Raw genomic sequence first — 17,394 nt, 5'->3', positions numbered from 1 at the left:
TGTGTGTCAAAGTCAAGTCTACATTTCACGAAGGTAAATTGTGTGTGTGTGTGTGTGTGTGTGTGTGTGTGTGTGTGTGTGTGTGTGTTCGTTTGCATGTACATGTTCATGTGTGTGAGCTTGTGTTTGCGTTCATGTGTGTGTGCGTGCGTTCATGTGTGTGTGTGTGTGTATGTGCGTGCGTGCGTGTGTAAGTGCACGCACGTATGCGTGTGTCTGAATGCGTATGTATTCATGCGTGTGTGTGTGTGTGTGTGTGTGTGTGTGTGTGTGTGTAGGACTGTGACTGACTTGGTGATGTCCCAGTACTTGACCAGGGCGTCCTTCCCCCCGCTGACGATCATCCCTTCCCCTGTCTCCGGGTTGGCCATCCTCAGCTCCAGTGTCTCCACTCTGTCAGCAAGACACAGCACGTCCGTCACACGTGGGTGTGGGTGTGGGTGTGGGGAGGAATGGGGGTGGGGGGGTCTAGGGTGTAGGGGTGTGGGAGTTATGGTGTGGGGGTTGTCGGGTTGGCAAACAGCAACTTCGTTTATTATCACAGACAAACAACCCTCTCTTCTTGAGAAAACTACACTGGGCGCGGCGCTTCCCACTCTCTTCATGGGATGGATTATTATCAACCAGCTACCCACATCTCTCATCGGGTATATTACAAACAAGCTATCCCCATCTCTCACAGGATATAGATTACAAACTAACTATCCACATCTCTCACACAATACATTACAAACTAACTACCCACATCTCTCACAGGATATAGATTACAAACTACCTACCCACATCTCTCACAGGATATAGATTACAAACTAATTACCAACATCTCTCACACAATACATTATAAACTAACTACCCACATCTCACATGAGAGATTACAAACTAGGTACCCACATCTCTCATGATAGATTACAAACTAACTACCCATATCTCTCATACATTACAAACTAAATACCCACATCTCTCACACAATACATTAGAAACTAACAACCCACATCTCTTGCAGGATAGATTACAAACTAGCTACCCCTGTCTCCAAAGGATATAATTATTATAAACTAGCTACCCTTATATCTGAAGGATAGATTACAATCTACCTAGCCCCATGTCTCAAAGGATAGATTACAAACTAGCTACCACTATCTCTCAAAGGACAGATTACAAGCAAGCTACCACAAGTTTTCATGTCATGAACCACCTGCATCCTAAGCATCTTTGTGATTTATACCTGCTTTCGGTCTTTTACTACTTCAACCTGTTCTTGAGAAACTACACCGACTGCCCCTCTCACAGCATAGATTACAAACTAGTTGCCTCATGTCACCCGTCACCAAGTGATGGCCAAGAGGTAACGCGTCCGCCTAGGAAGCGAGAAAATCTGAGCACCTTGCGCTGGTTCGAATCACGGCTCAGCCGCCGATATTTCCTCTCCCTCCACTAGACCTTGAGTGGTGGTCTGGACGCTAGTCATTCGGATGAGACGATAAACCGAGCTCCCGTGTGCAGCATGCACTTAGCGCACGTAAAAGAACCCACGGCAGCAAAAGGGTTGTTCCTGGCAAAATTCTGAAGAAAAATCCACTTCCATAGGAAAGACAAATAAAACTGCACGCAGAAAAAAATACAAAAAAATGGGTGGCGCTGTAGTACAGCGACGCGCTCTCCCTGGGGAGAGCAGCCCGAATTTCACACAGAGAAATCTGTTGTGATAAAAAGAAATACAAATACCTCTGTGACTTACTTTCCCTCCATAGCATACTCCTTAAGATATAGTTATCTCATGTCACCAGTCACCAACATACCTCTGTGACTTACTTTCCCTCTATAGCATACTCCTTCAAGATCTCTCAACGTTCGGCTGCAGAATCTAGGGTGCTGACAATTCTTTCCAAGAAACAAATTTCACAAGGTCAGCGCTTTGTCTATCATACTGGGTCATCAGTAAGGAACAAAGCTGCATTTCTCAGTCTGTCACGTGGATTCCTCACACCAGAAAATAAGTCTTTCAAAAAGTCTCTCCCTTTTCCCTCAGAAACACGCGCGTGTACACGCACACAACAGTCTTGCCACTGAACACCAAATGCATAAACAGCAGACGGACAAACGCACGCACGCGCGCGACACACACACACGCACCCACGCACACACACACGCACGCACGCGAGCAAACACACACACACACCACATTGTTTCCACGGCACATATGGTCGCACGTTCACACACACACACACACACACACATCCATCCATCCATCACTCAACCTCATCCACCCTCCCCACCCCACCCCATACCCCCCAAACCAGAACCCCACATGGCCACTTTCCCAACCCCACCCCCAACAACACTTTTCTCCATACCGTTTTCTGTGCTCGTTGAAGGTCCGGACGAGCTTGGTGCCGTTGTAGAGGCAGACGGTGTTGCCATAGGAACAGGCGAAGTAACCCTGGCTGTAGCTGACGGCCATGATGGAGGTCGTCTGGGACACCCAGATGGTCTTCTTGCACTTGCCCGTGTCCGTGGCCCATAGGCGGACCGTCTGCAAGCAGGCATCAGCATGATGCGTACACCTACGTCTCTCTCTGGTGCAGGTTCTTCTTCTTCTTCTGCGTTCACTCGTATGCACACAAGTGGGCTCTTTTACGTGTATGACCGTTTTTACCCCGCCATGTAGGCAGCCATACTCCGTTTTCGGGGGTGTGCATGCTGGGTATGTTCTTGTTTCCATAACCCACCGAACGCTTCACATGGGTTACAGGATCTTTAACGTGCGTATTTGATCTTCTGCTTGCATATACACACGAAGGGGGTTCAGGCACTAGCAGGTCTGCACATATGTTGACCTGGGAGATCGTAAAAATCTCCACCCTTTACCCACCAGGCGCCGTCACCGTGATTCGAACCCGAGACCCTCAGATTGACAGTCCAACGCTTTAACCACTCGGCTATTGCGCCCGTCTGGTGCAGGTTCGATTCGCTTGTTTCCTTTTCATCTGGTATGCCATGCACTCTTTTGGTCGTCGTGTCCCTTCAGAGACGGATGACTGTGTTCCGATTCCATGTTTTATAGAAAACATAGTGAGATTGGAATTCTATTGCCCTCTGCAGAAGTGGGGCTGAAGATGAGAGAAACCTTCATTTTATGTTGTCCTGCTTTTCAAGAGTGAATTAAGAGAACAGTATATTCCGTGAAAGTATTGTAAGTTTCCAAATCAGTTCCGGCTTAGTTTGTTGATGGCATCTGATAAAGAAAGCATTGTATAGAATTTGTCAATTTACAAAGCATTTAAGTTAAGATCAGTTACGGTATCATAATGATTGTTTCACTTTGTGCACTTGCATGTTTAATAATGTTGCATACTGCACCCGTTTATGAGGGGCAATGACCTATATGAATAAATCATCCGACCTGAATCCCAATCGGTGTCCGTGGCCCAAAGGCGGACCGTCTGCAAGCAGCATCAGCACGATGCGTAGGTCTACGTCTCTCTCTCTGTGGTGCGGATTCGATTCGCTTTTTCCCCGTTTCAACTAGCAGGCTGGCTATATTCTCTTTCGATCGTCGTGACGCTTTTAGAAATGACTCTGTCCCCGATTCGCCTTCTAGTCCCCCCCCCCCCCCCTGCCCCCCAAGCCCCTCTCTGTCTCTGTCTTGCTCTCTCATGTCTGTAGATTCCCGTTGTCTCTGTTTACCTTGTCTATGTGTCTGTCTATCTCTGAAGTGTGTGTGTGTGTGTGTGTGTGTGTGTGTGTGTGTGTCCCTGATTGTGTGTCTGCCCAACTGTCTGTCTGTCTGTCTTTCTATATGCCTGTTCGTCTTTTTTTCTGTCCGTCATATTTGTCTGTTTGAGTGTCTGCCCAACTGTATATCTATTTCTCTCTCTCTCTCTCTGTGTACACGTGTGTGTGTGTGTGTGTGTCGCACAGATCTAGATCAATCACACAGCCCGGAGACATATACAACCAGCTGGCACTGCGTCACTGGGCGGGAAATTATTTAGTTTAATTACTCATCTATTTATTTATCTATTTATGTATGTTTGCATCATTTTATCTTATTGTATTTTCCCTCAGGGCCTGAACTGATCTGAACTGCCCTGCTTGAGTGCAGAACATCTAAATTTACTTAACACTGATCTTCTCTTGAACGGATCTCGTTACTGAATGTAACGGATGAGAATCTGAACTCTGGCCTCCATGGAATGTTTTTAGAACGAGTGCTGACGACAAAGACTCTTGCATCGACACTTTACGTCACTCGGCTGAGGGTCGAGTGGGGTTCCGTTATTATTTCTGTCTGCAAGTAAAGATAACAGCAGTTGGCACCACAGACACTCTCCTCACCCTGTCTGCCGACCCCGTGATGACAGTGGTGCCCGCCTCGTTCATGTCCACAGCGAACACGGCGGCGTTGTGACCGGCCAGGGTGTGCAGCAGAATGCAGCGGCCGATGTCCCATATCTTGGCCTGCACGTGCGCGCACAAACACACACACACATGAGTGCAAGTGCGCGCACACACACACACATACATACACGCGCGCGCTAACATACACATACAAATACACGCGCACACGGATACATACATACATACATACATGCATACATATACGCGCGCACACTCGCACACACACTCCACATACACTCATTCACATACCCAAACCACGCATGTGTACACACAATGTACGCACACACACCCACAAACACTCCACACCACACACATATCACACGTACACACACGCACACACACGTACACACACAAACACACACATGCGTGCACAGGCAGGCAGACAGACAGACAGACGGACAGTCATCGTTTTATCCCTAACACGAGAATGTTGCTACCTCTCTCCTTCCCTACCACTACCACCCCTCTTTCTAAAGACAGACAGACACTGAGGCAGGCAGATAGACAGACAGACAGACGGACGGACGGGCAGACAGTCACCTTTCTGTCCTGTGAGCCTGACAATAGGATGTTGCCAGATTTCTTCCTCCCTACCATCACCACTCTTTCTACAGAAAGACAGACAGGCGGACAGGCAGACTGACTGACAGACAGAAAGACTGGCAAACAGACAGACAGACAGACGGACAGGCAGACTGACTGACAGACAGAAAGACTGGCAAACAGACAGACAGACAAACAGACGGACAGACAGACAGACGGACAGACAGACGGGCAGACAGTGACCGTTTTATCCTGTGAGCCAGACACCAGGATGCTGCCCCGTCTCTCCATGCACCACACGGGCCCCGCATGGCCCAGCAGTGTCCGTGACGTGGTGCCAGTCCTCAGGTTCCAAACCTGTACCGTCCTTCACGTGTATAGTGCTGTGCTGTGCTGTGGTGTGGTGGTGTGTTGTGTGGTGCAGTGCAGTGTGGTGTGGTGTGTGGTGCGGTGCAGTGTGGTGTAGTGCGGTGTGGTGGTGTGTTGTGTGGTGCAGTGCAGTGTGGTGTGGTGGTGCGGTGCAGTGTGGTGTGGTGTGGTGTGGTGGTGTGTTGTGTGGTGCAGTGCAGTGGTGTGTGGTGTGGTGTGGTGTGGTGTTGTGTGGTGGTGTGTTGTGTGGTGCAGTGCAGTGTGGTGCAGTGCAGTGTGGTGTGGTGTGGTGTGGTGTGGTGGTGTGTTGTGTGCGGTGCAGTGTGGTGTGGTGTGGTGCCAGTCCTTCGGTCCTACCTAAGTCCTTCACATGTGAGTGGTGTGGTGTGGTGTGGTGTGTGTGGTGTGTGGTGTGGTGTGGTGCGTGTGGTGTGTGTGTGTGCTGTGGTGGTGTGGGTGTGTGTGGGTGTGGTGTGCGTGTGGTGTGATGTGGTGTGGCGTGGTGTGGTGTGGTGGTGCAGTCTGGTTGTAGTCGTTGTGTTGTGTGTGCTGTGCTGTGCAGTGTGGTGTGTGTGGGTGTGGTGTGGTGTGTGTGTGGTGCAGTGCAGTGTGGTGTGGTGCGTGCAGTGTGGTGTGGTGTGGTGTGCGGTGCAGTGTGGTGTGGTGTGGTGCGGTGTGGTGTGGTGTGGTGCGGTGTTGTGTGGTGCAGTGCAGTGTGGTGTGGTGTGGTGTGGTGGTGCGGTGCAGTGTGGTGTGGTGTGGTGCAGTGGTGGTGTGTTGTGTGGTGCAGTGCAGTGTGGTGTGGTGTGGTGCCAGTCCTTCGGTTCCATACCTATACTGTCCTTCACATGTGTAGTGGTGTGGTGTGGTGTGGTGTGTGGTGTGGTGTGGTGTGGTGGTGTGGTGTGGTGTGATGCCAGTCCTCAGGTTTCACACCTGTACCGTCCTTCACGTGTATTGTGCTGTGCTGTGCTGTGGTGGTGTGGTGTGGTGTGGTGCAGTGTAGTGTGATGTGGTGTGTGGTGTGGTGTGGTGCGGTGTGGTGCCGTGTGGGGTGGTGTGGTGTGGTGTGGTGCCGTGTGGGTGGTGTGGTGTGGTGTGGTGCCGTGTGGGGTGGTGTGGTGTGGTGTGGTGCGGTGTGGTGCCGTGTGGGGTGGTGTGGTGCTGTGTGGGGTGGTGTGGTGTGGTGTGGTGCCGTGTGGGGTGGTGTGGTGTGGTGTGGTGCCGTGTGGGGTGGTGTGGTGTGGTGTGGTGCGGTGTGGTGCCGTGTGGGGTGGTGTGGTGCTGTGTGGGGTGGTGTGGTGTGGTGTGGTGCCGTGTGGGGTGGTGTGGTGTGGTGTGGTGCCGTGTGGGGTGGTGTGGTGTGGTGTGGTGCCGTGTGGGGTGGTGTGGTGTGGTGTGGTGCCGTGTGGGGTGGTGTGGTGTGGTGTGGTGCCGTGTGGGGTGGGGTGGTGAGGTGTGGTGCTGTGTGGGGTGGTGTGGTGTGGTGCCAGTCATCAGGTTCCATACCTGTACTGTCCTTCACATGTATTGTGCTGTGGTGTGGTGTGGTGTGGTGTGGTGGTGTGGTGTGGTGCAGTGTAGTGTGATGTGGTGTGTGGTGTGGTGTGGTGCGGTGTGGTGTGGTGCCAGTCCTCAGGTTCTACACCTGTACCGTCCCCAACCCCACCCACACACCACAACATCCACCACCCTCACCCAAACCAACCCCACCCACACACCACAACACCCCCCACCCTCACCCCAACCAACCCCACCTACCCCCACCAACCCCACCCACACACAACACCCACCACCCTCACTCCAACTAACCCCACCCACTCACCACAACACCGCCCCCCCCCCCCCCACCCACCCCGCCAAACCACGCCCGGACCTTGATGGTGGAGTCGAAGGATCCTGACAGGAGGAGGTGCTGGGTGAAGAACTGCAGGCACCAGATGCCCTTGGTGTGCCCCTTCAGCACGTGCAGGGTCTGACCCGTGCGGATGTCCCATACGCGCACCGTTTTGTCCGCGCTGCCGCTCGCCAGCCGGTCCTTGTCAAACGTCACGGTCAGCACGCTGACACAAAAATAGAATGACAGAAATGATGTGAAAGGGAAGGACAAGTACATAGATAAATAAAAAAAGAAATGTGTATACACATCTAATATCTATCTATCTGTCTAGATTGATAAATTGATAGATAGATAGACACACACATATCTATCTATATATCTGTCTATCTACAGATAGACAGAATCATACAACAGGTCTATCGGATAGAATCATACAACAGGTAACCTGTAAGGGATTTGAGACAACACACACACACACACACACACACACACAGATATATATATATATATATATATATATATATATATATATATTTTTTTTTTATTTTTTTATTTTTTTTTAAAAACAAATCACACATATTCAGACTCGAATTTCACATGGTCAAATCACTTACATTCATAACTCACATCTTGTACAGACAGATCACTCAAGCGTACACCCTACTAACTGACAAACACAGACCAGTCACTGACATGTAGAAACTTGTCAATAACAAAATTAGAGTTAGAGACCAATCACTTACATACGCAGACCAGTCACTCGCATTGTGTTCTGTAACCACATATACTGTCTTGTGGTGTAATTCACTATCGCACATGTATTGTTTTCATGTGAGCCTCTTAGAGCCCATTAGGCCATATGGGGAGCTTGCACCATATAAGTACAGTATCTTACTACTACTACTACTGTTATCATTATTATTACTACTAGGATTATCATTATCATTACTACTACTATTACTGCTACTACTACAACTACATTCATTATTATTATTATTTAGTAGTAGTAGTAGTAGTAGTAGTAGTAGTAGTAGTAGTAGTATCATCATTAGTATTATTACACACACTTACTTAGGCCCTTCTCCACCGAACCACACACACACACACAAACACACACACACATACACACACACACACACACACACACAAATGCCCTGGTGTAATTCACCTCAGTGTGTGTCCCTTGAAGTCGGTGACCCTGCAGGACCCGCTGTTCCAGTTGAGCCTGAGGTAGAGGTTGTCCCTGAACACACGCTTCCAGATGGGGTTGTCCGACACCGGCACCTCCAGCTTCACCTCTCGGCACTTGGCCTCCCACAGGCTGTTGTCATTGGCCAGCCGCTGCCACTCCTTGTTGACCTGATTGGGTGGAGGAAAGTCATGTTTATACCGGCTGTTGTGATTGGGTGGAGAGAAAAGTCATGTTTATACCGGCTGTTGTCATTGGCCAGCCGCTGCCACTCCTTGTTCACCTGATTGGGTGGAGAGGAAAGTCATGTTTATACCGGCTGTTGTGATTGGGTGGAGAGAAAAGTCATGTTTATACCGGCTGTTGTGATTGGCCAGCCGCTGCCACACCTTGTTCACCTGATTGGGTGGAGGAAAGTCATGTTTATACCGGCTGTTGTGATTGGGTGGAGAGAAACGTCATGTTTATACCGGCTGTTGTGATTGGGTGGAGAGAAAGTCATGTTTATACTGGCTGTTGTGATTGGGTGGAGAGAAAAGTCATGTTTATACTGGCTGTTGTGATTGGGTGGAGGAAAGTCATGTTTATACCGGCTGTTGTGATTGGGTGGAGAGAAACGTCATGTTTATACCGGCTGTTGTGATTGGGTGGAGAGGAAAGTCATGTTTATACCGGCTGTTGTGATTGGCCAGCCGCTGCCACACCTTGTTCACCTGATTGGGTGGAGGAAAGTCATGTTTATACCGGCTGTTGTGATTGGGTGGAGAGAAAAGTCATGTTTATACCGGCTGTTGTCATTGGCCGGCCGCCGCCACTCCTAGTTCACCTGATTGGGTGGAGGAAAGTCATGTTTATACCGCCTGTTGTGATTGGGTGGAGAGGAAAGTCATGTTTATACTGGCTGTTGTGATTGGGTGGAGAGAAAAGTCATGTTTATACTAGCTGTTGTGATTGGGTGGAGAGGAAAGTCATGTTTATACTGACTGTTGTGATTGGGTGGAGAGGAAAGTCATGTTTATACCGGCTGTTGTGATTGGGTGGAGAGGAAAGTCATGTTTACACCGGCTGTTGTCATTGGGTGGAGAGGAAAGTCATGTTTACACTGGCTGTTGTGATTGGGTGGAGGAAAGTCATGTTTATACCGGCTGTTGTGATTGGGTGGAGAGAAAGTCATGTTTATACCGGCTGTTGTGATTGGGTGGAGAGAAAAGTCATGTTTATACCGGCTGTTGTGATTGGGTGGAGAGAAAAGTCATGTTTATACCGGCTGTTGTGACTGGGTGGAGAGAAAAGACATGTTTATACTGGCTGTTGTCATTGGCCAGCCGCTGCCGCTCCTTGTTCACCTGACTGGGTGGAGGAAAGTCATGTTTATACCGGCTGTTGTGATTGGGTGGAGAGAAAAGTCATGTTTATACCGGCTGTTGTGATTGGGTGGAGAGAAAAGACATGTTTATACTGGCTGTTGTCATTGGCCAGCCGCTGCCACTCCTTGTTCACCTGATTGGGTGGAGAGAAAGTCATGTTTATACTGGCTGTTGTGATTGGGTGGAGAGAAAAGTCATGTTTATACTGGCTGTTGTGATTGGGTGGAGGAAAGTCATGTTTATACCGGCTGTTGTGATTGGGTGGAGAGGAAAGTCATGTTTATACTGGCTGTTGTGATTGGGTGGAGAGAAAAGTCATGTTTATACTAGCTGTTGTGATTGGGTGGAGAGGAAAGTCATGTTTATACTGGCTGTTGTGATTGGGTGGAGAGAAAAGTCATGTTTATACTAGCTGTTGTGATTGGGTGGAGAGGAAAGTCATGTTTATACTGGCTGTTGTGATAGGGTGGAGAAATAAGTCATGTTTATACCGGCTGTTGTGATAGGGTGGAGAAATAAGTCATGTTTATACCGGCTGTTGTGACTGGGTGGAGAGGAAAGTCATGTTTATACTGGCTGTTGTGATAGGGTGGAGAAATAAGTCATGTTTATACTGGCTGTTGTAATTGGGTGGAGAGGAAAGTCATGTTTATACTAGCTGTTGTGATTGGGTGGAGAGGAAAGTCATGTTTATACTGACTGTTGTAATTGGGTGGAGAGGAAAGTCATGTTCATACTGGCTGTTGTGATTGGGTGGAGAGGAAAGTCATGTTTATACCGGCTGTTGTGATTGGGTGGAGGAAAGTCATGTTTATACTGACTGTTGTGATTGGGTGGAGAGGTAAGTCATGTTTATACTGGCTGTTGTAATTGGGTGGAGAGGAAAGTCATGTTTATACTAGCTGTTGTGATTGGGTGGAGAGGAAAGTCATGTTTATACTGGCTGTTGTGACAGGGTGGAGAAATAAGTCAGGTTTATACCGGCTGTTGTGACTGGGTGGAGAGGAAAGTCATGTTTATACTCGCTGTTTTGATTGGGTGGAGAGGAAAATCATGTTCATACTGACTATTGTGATTGAGTGGAGGAAAGTCATGTTTATATTGGCTGTTGTGATTGGGTGGAGAGATAAGTCATGTTTATACTGGCTGTTGTGATTGGCCAGCCGTAGTCACTCCTTTTTTTACCTGATGGGGTGGAAGAAAAGTCAGTCATGCTCATGATTGGCTAGCCGTTGTCACTCATTTTTCACCTGAGTGGGTGGAGAGAAAAGTCATATTTGTACTGGCTGTTGTGACGTCTTGTTTACCTGATTGGGCGGAAGAAAAATCATGTTTATACAGCTTCTGTCATTGGTCAGCCATTGCCAGGCCTTGTTCACCTGATTGGGTGGGAAAAGTCTGTCATTTTCATATACAGGCTGTTGTGATTGGCTAGCCGTTGCCACGTTTCTTCTTTTCATGTCTGTGTCTTTTGTGTTTTTCCACCTCAGTTTTTCGTTGTGTAGAATGGGGTATGTTTTCGTATGTTTCTATTAAGTTTTTCGTGTATCGCTTCTGGTTTTTTTTCTGTTTCAAAACAATGTCTCCCTGTCTTGTGTTTCCACTGCCTACTGACATGGCTGGGCGGGGAAAGTCGTACATGTTCGATATTGGCTGTTGTGACTGGTCAGTTATTGCCACTTGTTCACTGTACTGGGTTGAGAAAAGCTAGTCATACTCATGACAGGCCAGCCATTGCCACGCCTAGTTCACCTGATTGGGTGGATGAAATCAGTCATGTTCATATACACACTGCAATGCCGAACACGTAAATATAAAAAAGACAAAAACAACAACAAAAAACAACAACAAAAAACCCAACAAAAAACATCACGAATCACACCTCGCACTGCACACAAAAGCGACTTGCTAAATAACATTTTCTAATGTGAGAAATCGAAAGTTAAATGAGGACACTCTAAACAGATTTGAAAAGTTACTGGTTCTGGTACTGTAACTGGGAGGTGTCGTGGCAGAGTCCGTGAGGACATGGACTGATCAAGAGCCGAGTTCCAGGCCTTGTTTCGGCCAGGTGTTGTGTCCTTAGGAAAGGCACCTGATTTTCCTCACCCCATCGTGGTGTGAATGGATACCTGATTCAGGCTGGGGATGGTTAAGACGGAGGAATAGTAGGGGGCATTAAATATAAATCCTGCACTTTGTGATAAAAATATAATAATTGACATACATGTACAATAAGTCCTAATGAACCCATTAAGCGAGGGATCCACTTTTCCAGTGGCTTGTGGCAAGCGTAAAAATTAATTAAAATTAATTACGAAGACCATTTATACCACTCACACGCGAATGGGACACCATAGTATTTAGCAAGGCGGGATGTGGCGTGACCCCGGCCTGACCCGCAGCTGTCAGCACCTTCCCTATTTCAGAGACTGGCGCTTCGCGCGCACTGCGCTGGTTTGGTTGTTTTCATCGCCCATGGCAGACCAGAAACTGAAGTACGGCAATCCTTAGCGACAAAAGTTAGATTTTTAAAACGAAGGTGTTATGCCTTTTTCTTTCTTTCTTTTTAAATAAAAAAAAAAATCATTAAAAAAAATCTGCTATTGAAGTGTGGTAATCAACAATAGGGTATTGCTACTGCGTTTAATTTGTAGATGAAAGTATTATATAACTGTAACTGTACAGTTAACAAAAAAAGTGAATAAATAAATTAATAAATAGATAAATTAATAAATAACGAAAGAAAGAATGACACACACACACACACACACACACACACACACACACACACAGAGAGAGAGAGAGAGAGAGAGAGAGAGAGAGAGAGAGAGAGAGAGAAGAAAATTAAAAAGGGATTGTTTAGTTTGTACAAGACAAAATGACCTAATTAATTTACGGACTTAATGGTAGCTATTGACAACCCTGTAGATTGCATATTCTGTAACGAAGTATGCTTAAATTGATTTTTTCGTATGATTAGAGCATATAGCCCTGAAGAGGCCTTCACAGTCGACAGGGTTCTGAACAATGTGAAATTGAAACTTAAAGAAATGAGCTCGCCACAACTGTCTTGCTTTGTTCTCAGAGAGTTATGTCATGTCAATGCAGACAAGTATGTGGTTGCTGTGATCCGCCACAGTCCAGGTTGATGACTGAAGACGTGGTGGAAATCAACTGGAATCTTTGTGCGTTATGTCAAACAGCATCACAAGAAACTTTGATCTGCCCAACCAAGCGAGAATGTGCTGGTTACGCCTATGTTACTGAAACCCTTGCTGATTTTAAAAGATTAGGACATTGCCCAATTCTGTTGATCTGTCTTTGATGAAGGAGATGGATATGAAGCAATGTTTCTACATTTTTCTAAGTGGCAGAAGAGATGTAGAACAGAGGAAAGCAGGGACAACCTCTAAAAGGAGACTGGGAGCATATATATATATATATATATATATATATATATATATATATATATATATATATAAGAATTTCAAATCCAGTGCTAGTCCTGTGAAAACAAGAAACATGTTTGGTATTCATGCGAATAAATTAATGAATTTTTTTAAACAGTGATGAGGGTATACTGCAAGGAGCTGGACTTAGGACTTGATTACAAGATGAGAAACTGTGCAGAAGAGCTTCAGGATAGAAGTCTTTTACTTAAATTTGCTTCAGGGGACATGGTAACAATAGATGTGTACCATACACATGCTCATTTAACTCTATAGACGTGCTGACAATCTGTCAAATGCAAACTCACGAGAGAAAAATAAAGACATGGACGATGATATGTCTCAGTTGTGTAGAATATACACGTATGGACTGGCACAATCAGGAATCGAGCAAACTGAAGTGCATTCATCACGTATCAAACATAAACTTCGCACAGCTCTTCCAGACCCCATTGCCACTTTACAAAGCAGAGAAGTGTCCTAATGTTTGACAAAAACCTCGGTGACACCATCAAGAAACACGCAGTTATGATTCAGAAGCCTCACATCTGGCAAAAACCGCTGAGCTGATTAGAAGTGATCTGTTGTAGCCAGATAGTTCATTCAATGTCAAATTCATCCACAGAATGTCAAGAAAATTGTATACATTTCACCTTAAAGGCGCCCATCAGCATGATGACCAGTGGGCCAGATTCCACTGAAGAATTAACCACTGCACACCAGATTCAAACTGTTGTCAGTATATCACAGATAATTGCATATAAATGCAAAAAATCATTAAAAGCAACATCACATATGCAGCGCAACAGGACACAGACATCATTCCTAATCTACTAGCCTTTAAGTTCATTGTCAGACAAGAAAGCTAGGGCTGGTTGAAATCCTTCATAGCCTTGGCCTTGGAATCTCATACAAGCATGTGTTGTCTATTTCAACAGATATTGCAAACAGTATATAGCAAAAATTTGAAACAGACGGTGTAGTTCTTCCGCCAAGAATGATGACAAACATTTACATAGTTGGAGCGGTCGATAAAATTGACCACACCTCACAAGATTGACAACAGCGGGAAACACCTTCCATGGGATATTTGATGCAGAATAAGCATGAAGACGCAGATGCAATTATGCACTTCACACCCCTAGTTCAGCAATCGGTGTCAGCCAGAATGGAAATAATGCCCCCCCCCCCACCCCCCCTCTGTCACCTACACAAAAGTGCATCCAGTTGCTCTGACCTCCAAAGATGTCTAAATACCACCATGTAACGTCAGTGCAAAACCAGCCGTCAGACTTGAAAGCAAGACGCGCAACACTGAAAGTGAATGGTTGGTGTACTGCAAAGGTGTCAGCGTAGTGAGCAAGGCCGGAGGGGCGGATGAAGACATCAAGAACCGCATCAACAAAGCGAGGCATGCCTTAAACACCCTGCAGCCAATTTGGAACTCTATATCTCTTTCCACTCACACCAAACTGAGGATCTTCAACATCAACGTTAAGGAGTCCTCTCGTGTGGCTCTGAAACATGGCGAACAACCAAGACGAACACAAGCGAACGACTGGCCTTCATCAATAGATGCCTGCACCATGTTTCAAATGATCAGATGACCAGAGACAGTATCAAATGCCTGCCTCTGGAGAAGAACCAACCAGGTGCCCCTTAGTGAGGAGATCAGGAAGAGGAAATGGGGCTAGATAGCAATACCCTTCGAAAGCCTCCAGACGACACCACAAGACAGGAGGCGAGCTGGCTGACCAAAGCAGACCTGGAAAAGAAGCTTGGAGGATGAGATGAAGGCACAGCCGGATGGACATAGGCCCGGCTGAAGAGAGCAGCCAAAAACCGAGTCCGCTGGAGTACTGTTGCATCCCTATGGTCCAGAAGGAGTCAAGAGGCAAAAATCAAATAAGAAAGTCACTGCAAAGGTGTCATTGAAGATGAACATGAGATCGCCACTGGTACACTTTCCTGGTCAGACTTCCATGCTGCACGTCATGAGTATCTGGACAGACATACTAGCAGCATTGGCCATGCTATCAGAAAATGTGCACTGAATCGCAATGACAAAACATGTAATGGACGTCGTGCAACCTGCGGTGGAGCATCCAGGGCAGCATGGAGTCATTGGACCAATCTGTGTATGCCCTGGGCAAGAAAAAAAGTGAAATGTGAAATTACAGTCACCAGTGTGCGCAACGGTATATTAAAATTTCTCCTTATCCTCCCACATCGGACTGCTGTGAAGGACTGCAGGACAGAAGGCAGTCAGGCATCAGCGACAAGACCCACCACCCTTCCTTGGAAGCACTCTTTACCCTTATGAGAATGAGAAGGATTTTACTATTCTACAATCATTCTTCTCCACATTGAATCTAGTACGATATTGTCTGTCAGTGCTGAATGAAAGGCAAAACAAGCGAATTGAGCATATACTATATGTTTGCGGTTTTTGGTGAATGCTTGATATGAATTAAAAACGTATCCAAGCAAAAATGTTTTAGACATGCGTGTGGTGCCTCTGGAAATTGGCAGAGCTGATCGACCTTGATTATACTTACATTCACAGATTTACGATTGATTTTCTTTAATTACAAGTATATAATAAATAATAATAATAATAATAATGGTATTTATATAGCGCTGATAAATGTTTGCATGGACAGTGTGTTGTTAAGGACAACGCCGAGGTTCCTGACTGAACTGGACAGAGGGATGGATGTACTGCCAAGTTTTATAGTATTAGTTGTAATGGAAGAGAGTTTTTGTTTAGTTCCTATGATCATTGCTTCAGTTTTGTCCGCGTTCAACTGTAACTTATTTAGAGTCATCCAATTTTGAATATCCAGGAAGCAGTTAGATGTTTCTTGCAAGAGCGACAACAGTTTTTCAGGTGTATCACTCTTCAGGAGTTGAGTGTCATCAGCATAAGAATGATGACTGACATTATGGCGGTTGATAATTTCAGCGAGAGGAGCAGTGTACAGTGTGACGAGCACTGGGCCTAAAACATCCCTGTGGGACTCCATGTTCAATTTTAACGGGTTCAGACTGGAAATTATCAACAATGACAGACTGGAATCGATCAGTGAGATAAGATTTGAACCAGTTTAGAACAGTGCCGTTGATACCAAATGTAAAATGAAGACGGGAAAGAAGGATTGAATGGTCTATCGTGTCAAAGGCGGCTGACAAGTCGAGAAGAGTGAGAAGGGAGATCTGTCCTGAGTCGGACGCTAGCAGTAGGTTATTCAGGATGTGGAGGAGAGCGGTTTCGGTGCTGTGGTCAGCACGATAGGCAGACTGAAATGGGTGGATGAGATTGTTGAAACAAAGGTGATTGTTGAGCTGCTATATCAGTTTCATCAATGTCATATCTTAAGAGACTGAAGTACTTTGCAAAATATCAACTCATAGCAGAAGAAATTCAAAAAGAGGCTTAGTTGCTATCATAAACGGCACCCAAAGATCTAGACACATCTTTTTTCCCCTCCCCCTTCTTTTTTTTGTTTATGTTTAATTTTTGTTGTTGCTGTTTTATATATATATATATATATATATATATATATATATATATATATATATATATATATATATATACATATATATATTGTTTAGGGTACAAGTAGCCCAGAGAAAGATGAAAAATATGTACATGTTCTTTAAAGTGTATGAGCAACATAACAGTGCACATTGAGATTAAACAACGACCAGTTAGCATCACTGACATTGTGACCTATTTTCTATTTTTATTTTATCTTTATTATTTTTGTCACGAAACACCCCTGAAGACATTTACATAACATAGCAAGTACATAACAGCATAATTAACATTCGGAGACCACATTCTGGACATTTCCACTTGTGAAATTGGGTAAGAAAACGAAATAACCGAGAAAATAAGTGTCATTTGTTTTGAACTCAGTGACCTACTTTAGACGCCGACCACACCCACTTCCGGTGCAGTGATAAGGTGGATCCCTTGCTTAAATGAACCACAAATGAATAAGGAATAAGAAAAACCAAACAGAATGTTTTTATCACGAAGTGCAGCTTTCACCTGTTTTTCGGACTTAATGCCCCCTACTAGAAGAAGAGTCAGAATTGGGCCCAGCCTTCCAGTACCGAACAATAACACAGTGGCTATGAATTCACAGAACCGATTGCTATAAAAGGTTACTGGGGCGGGGGAGGGTCTTTTTGGTTCAAACATGATTTTATTCTGAAAAACAAGTA

At 45.9% G+C, this 17,394-nt stretch overlaps 1 protein-coding gene across 1 annotated transcript in view; it reads right to left on the bottom strand.

Moving 5' to 3' along the window:
* LOC143298212 (uncharacterized) overlaps positions 1-17,394 on the bottom strand; it is a 73,134-nt gene that overhangs the window by 6,409 nt on the left and 49,331 nt on the right. Inside the window, exons 9-14 of the mRNA XM_076611005.1 lie at positions 8,322-8,512; positions 7,190-7,376; positions 5,188-5,301; positions 4,339-4,461; positions 2,355-2,533; positions 292-393 (exon numbers count right to left, since the gene is read on the bottom strand). Of these exons, the coding sequence (XP_076467120.1) occupies positions 292-393; positions 2,355-2,533; positions 4,339-4,461; positions 5,188-5,301; positions 7,190-7,376; positions 8,322-8,512 (896 nt within the window). The remainder of the gene's footprint in view (positions 1-291; positions 394-2,354; positions 2,534-4,338; positions 4,462-5,187; positions 5,302-7,189; positions 7,377-8,321; positions 8,513-17,394) is intronic.

The sequence above is a fragment of the Babylonia areolata genome, chromosome 23 (genome assembly GCF_041734735.1).
Source record: "Babylonia areolata isolate BAREFJ2019XMU chromosome 23, ASM4173473v1, whole genome shotgun sequence".
NCBI classification, from domain to species: domain Eukaryota; kingdom Metazoa; phylum Mollusca; class Gastropoda; order Neogastropoda; family Buccinidae; genus Babylonia; species Babylonia areolata.
This window is presented reverse-complemented; position numbering and strand designations above follow the sequence as displayed.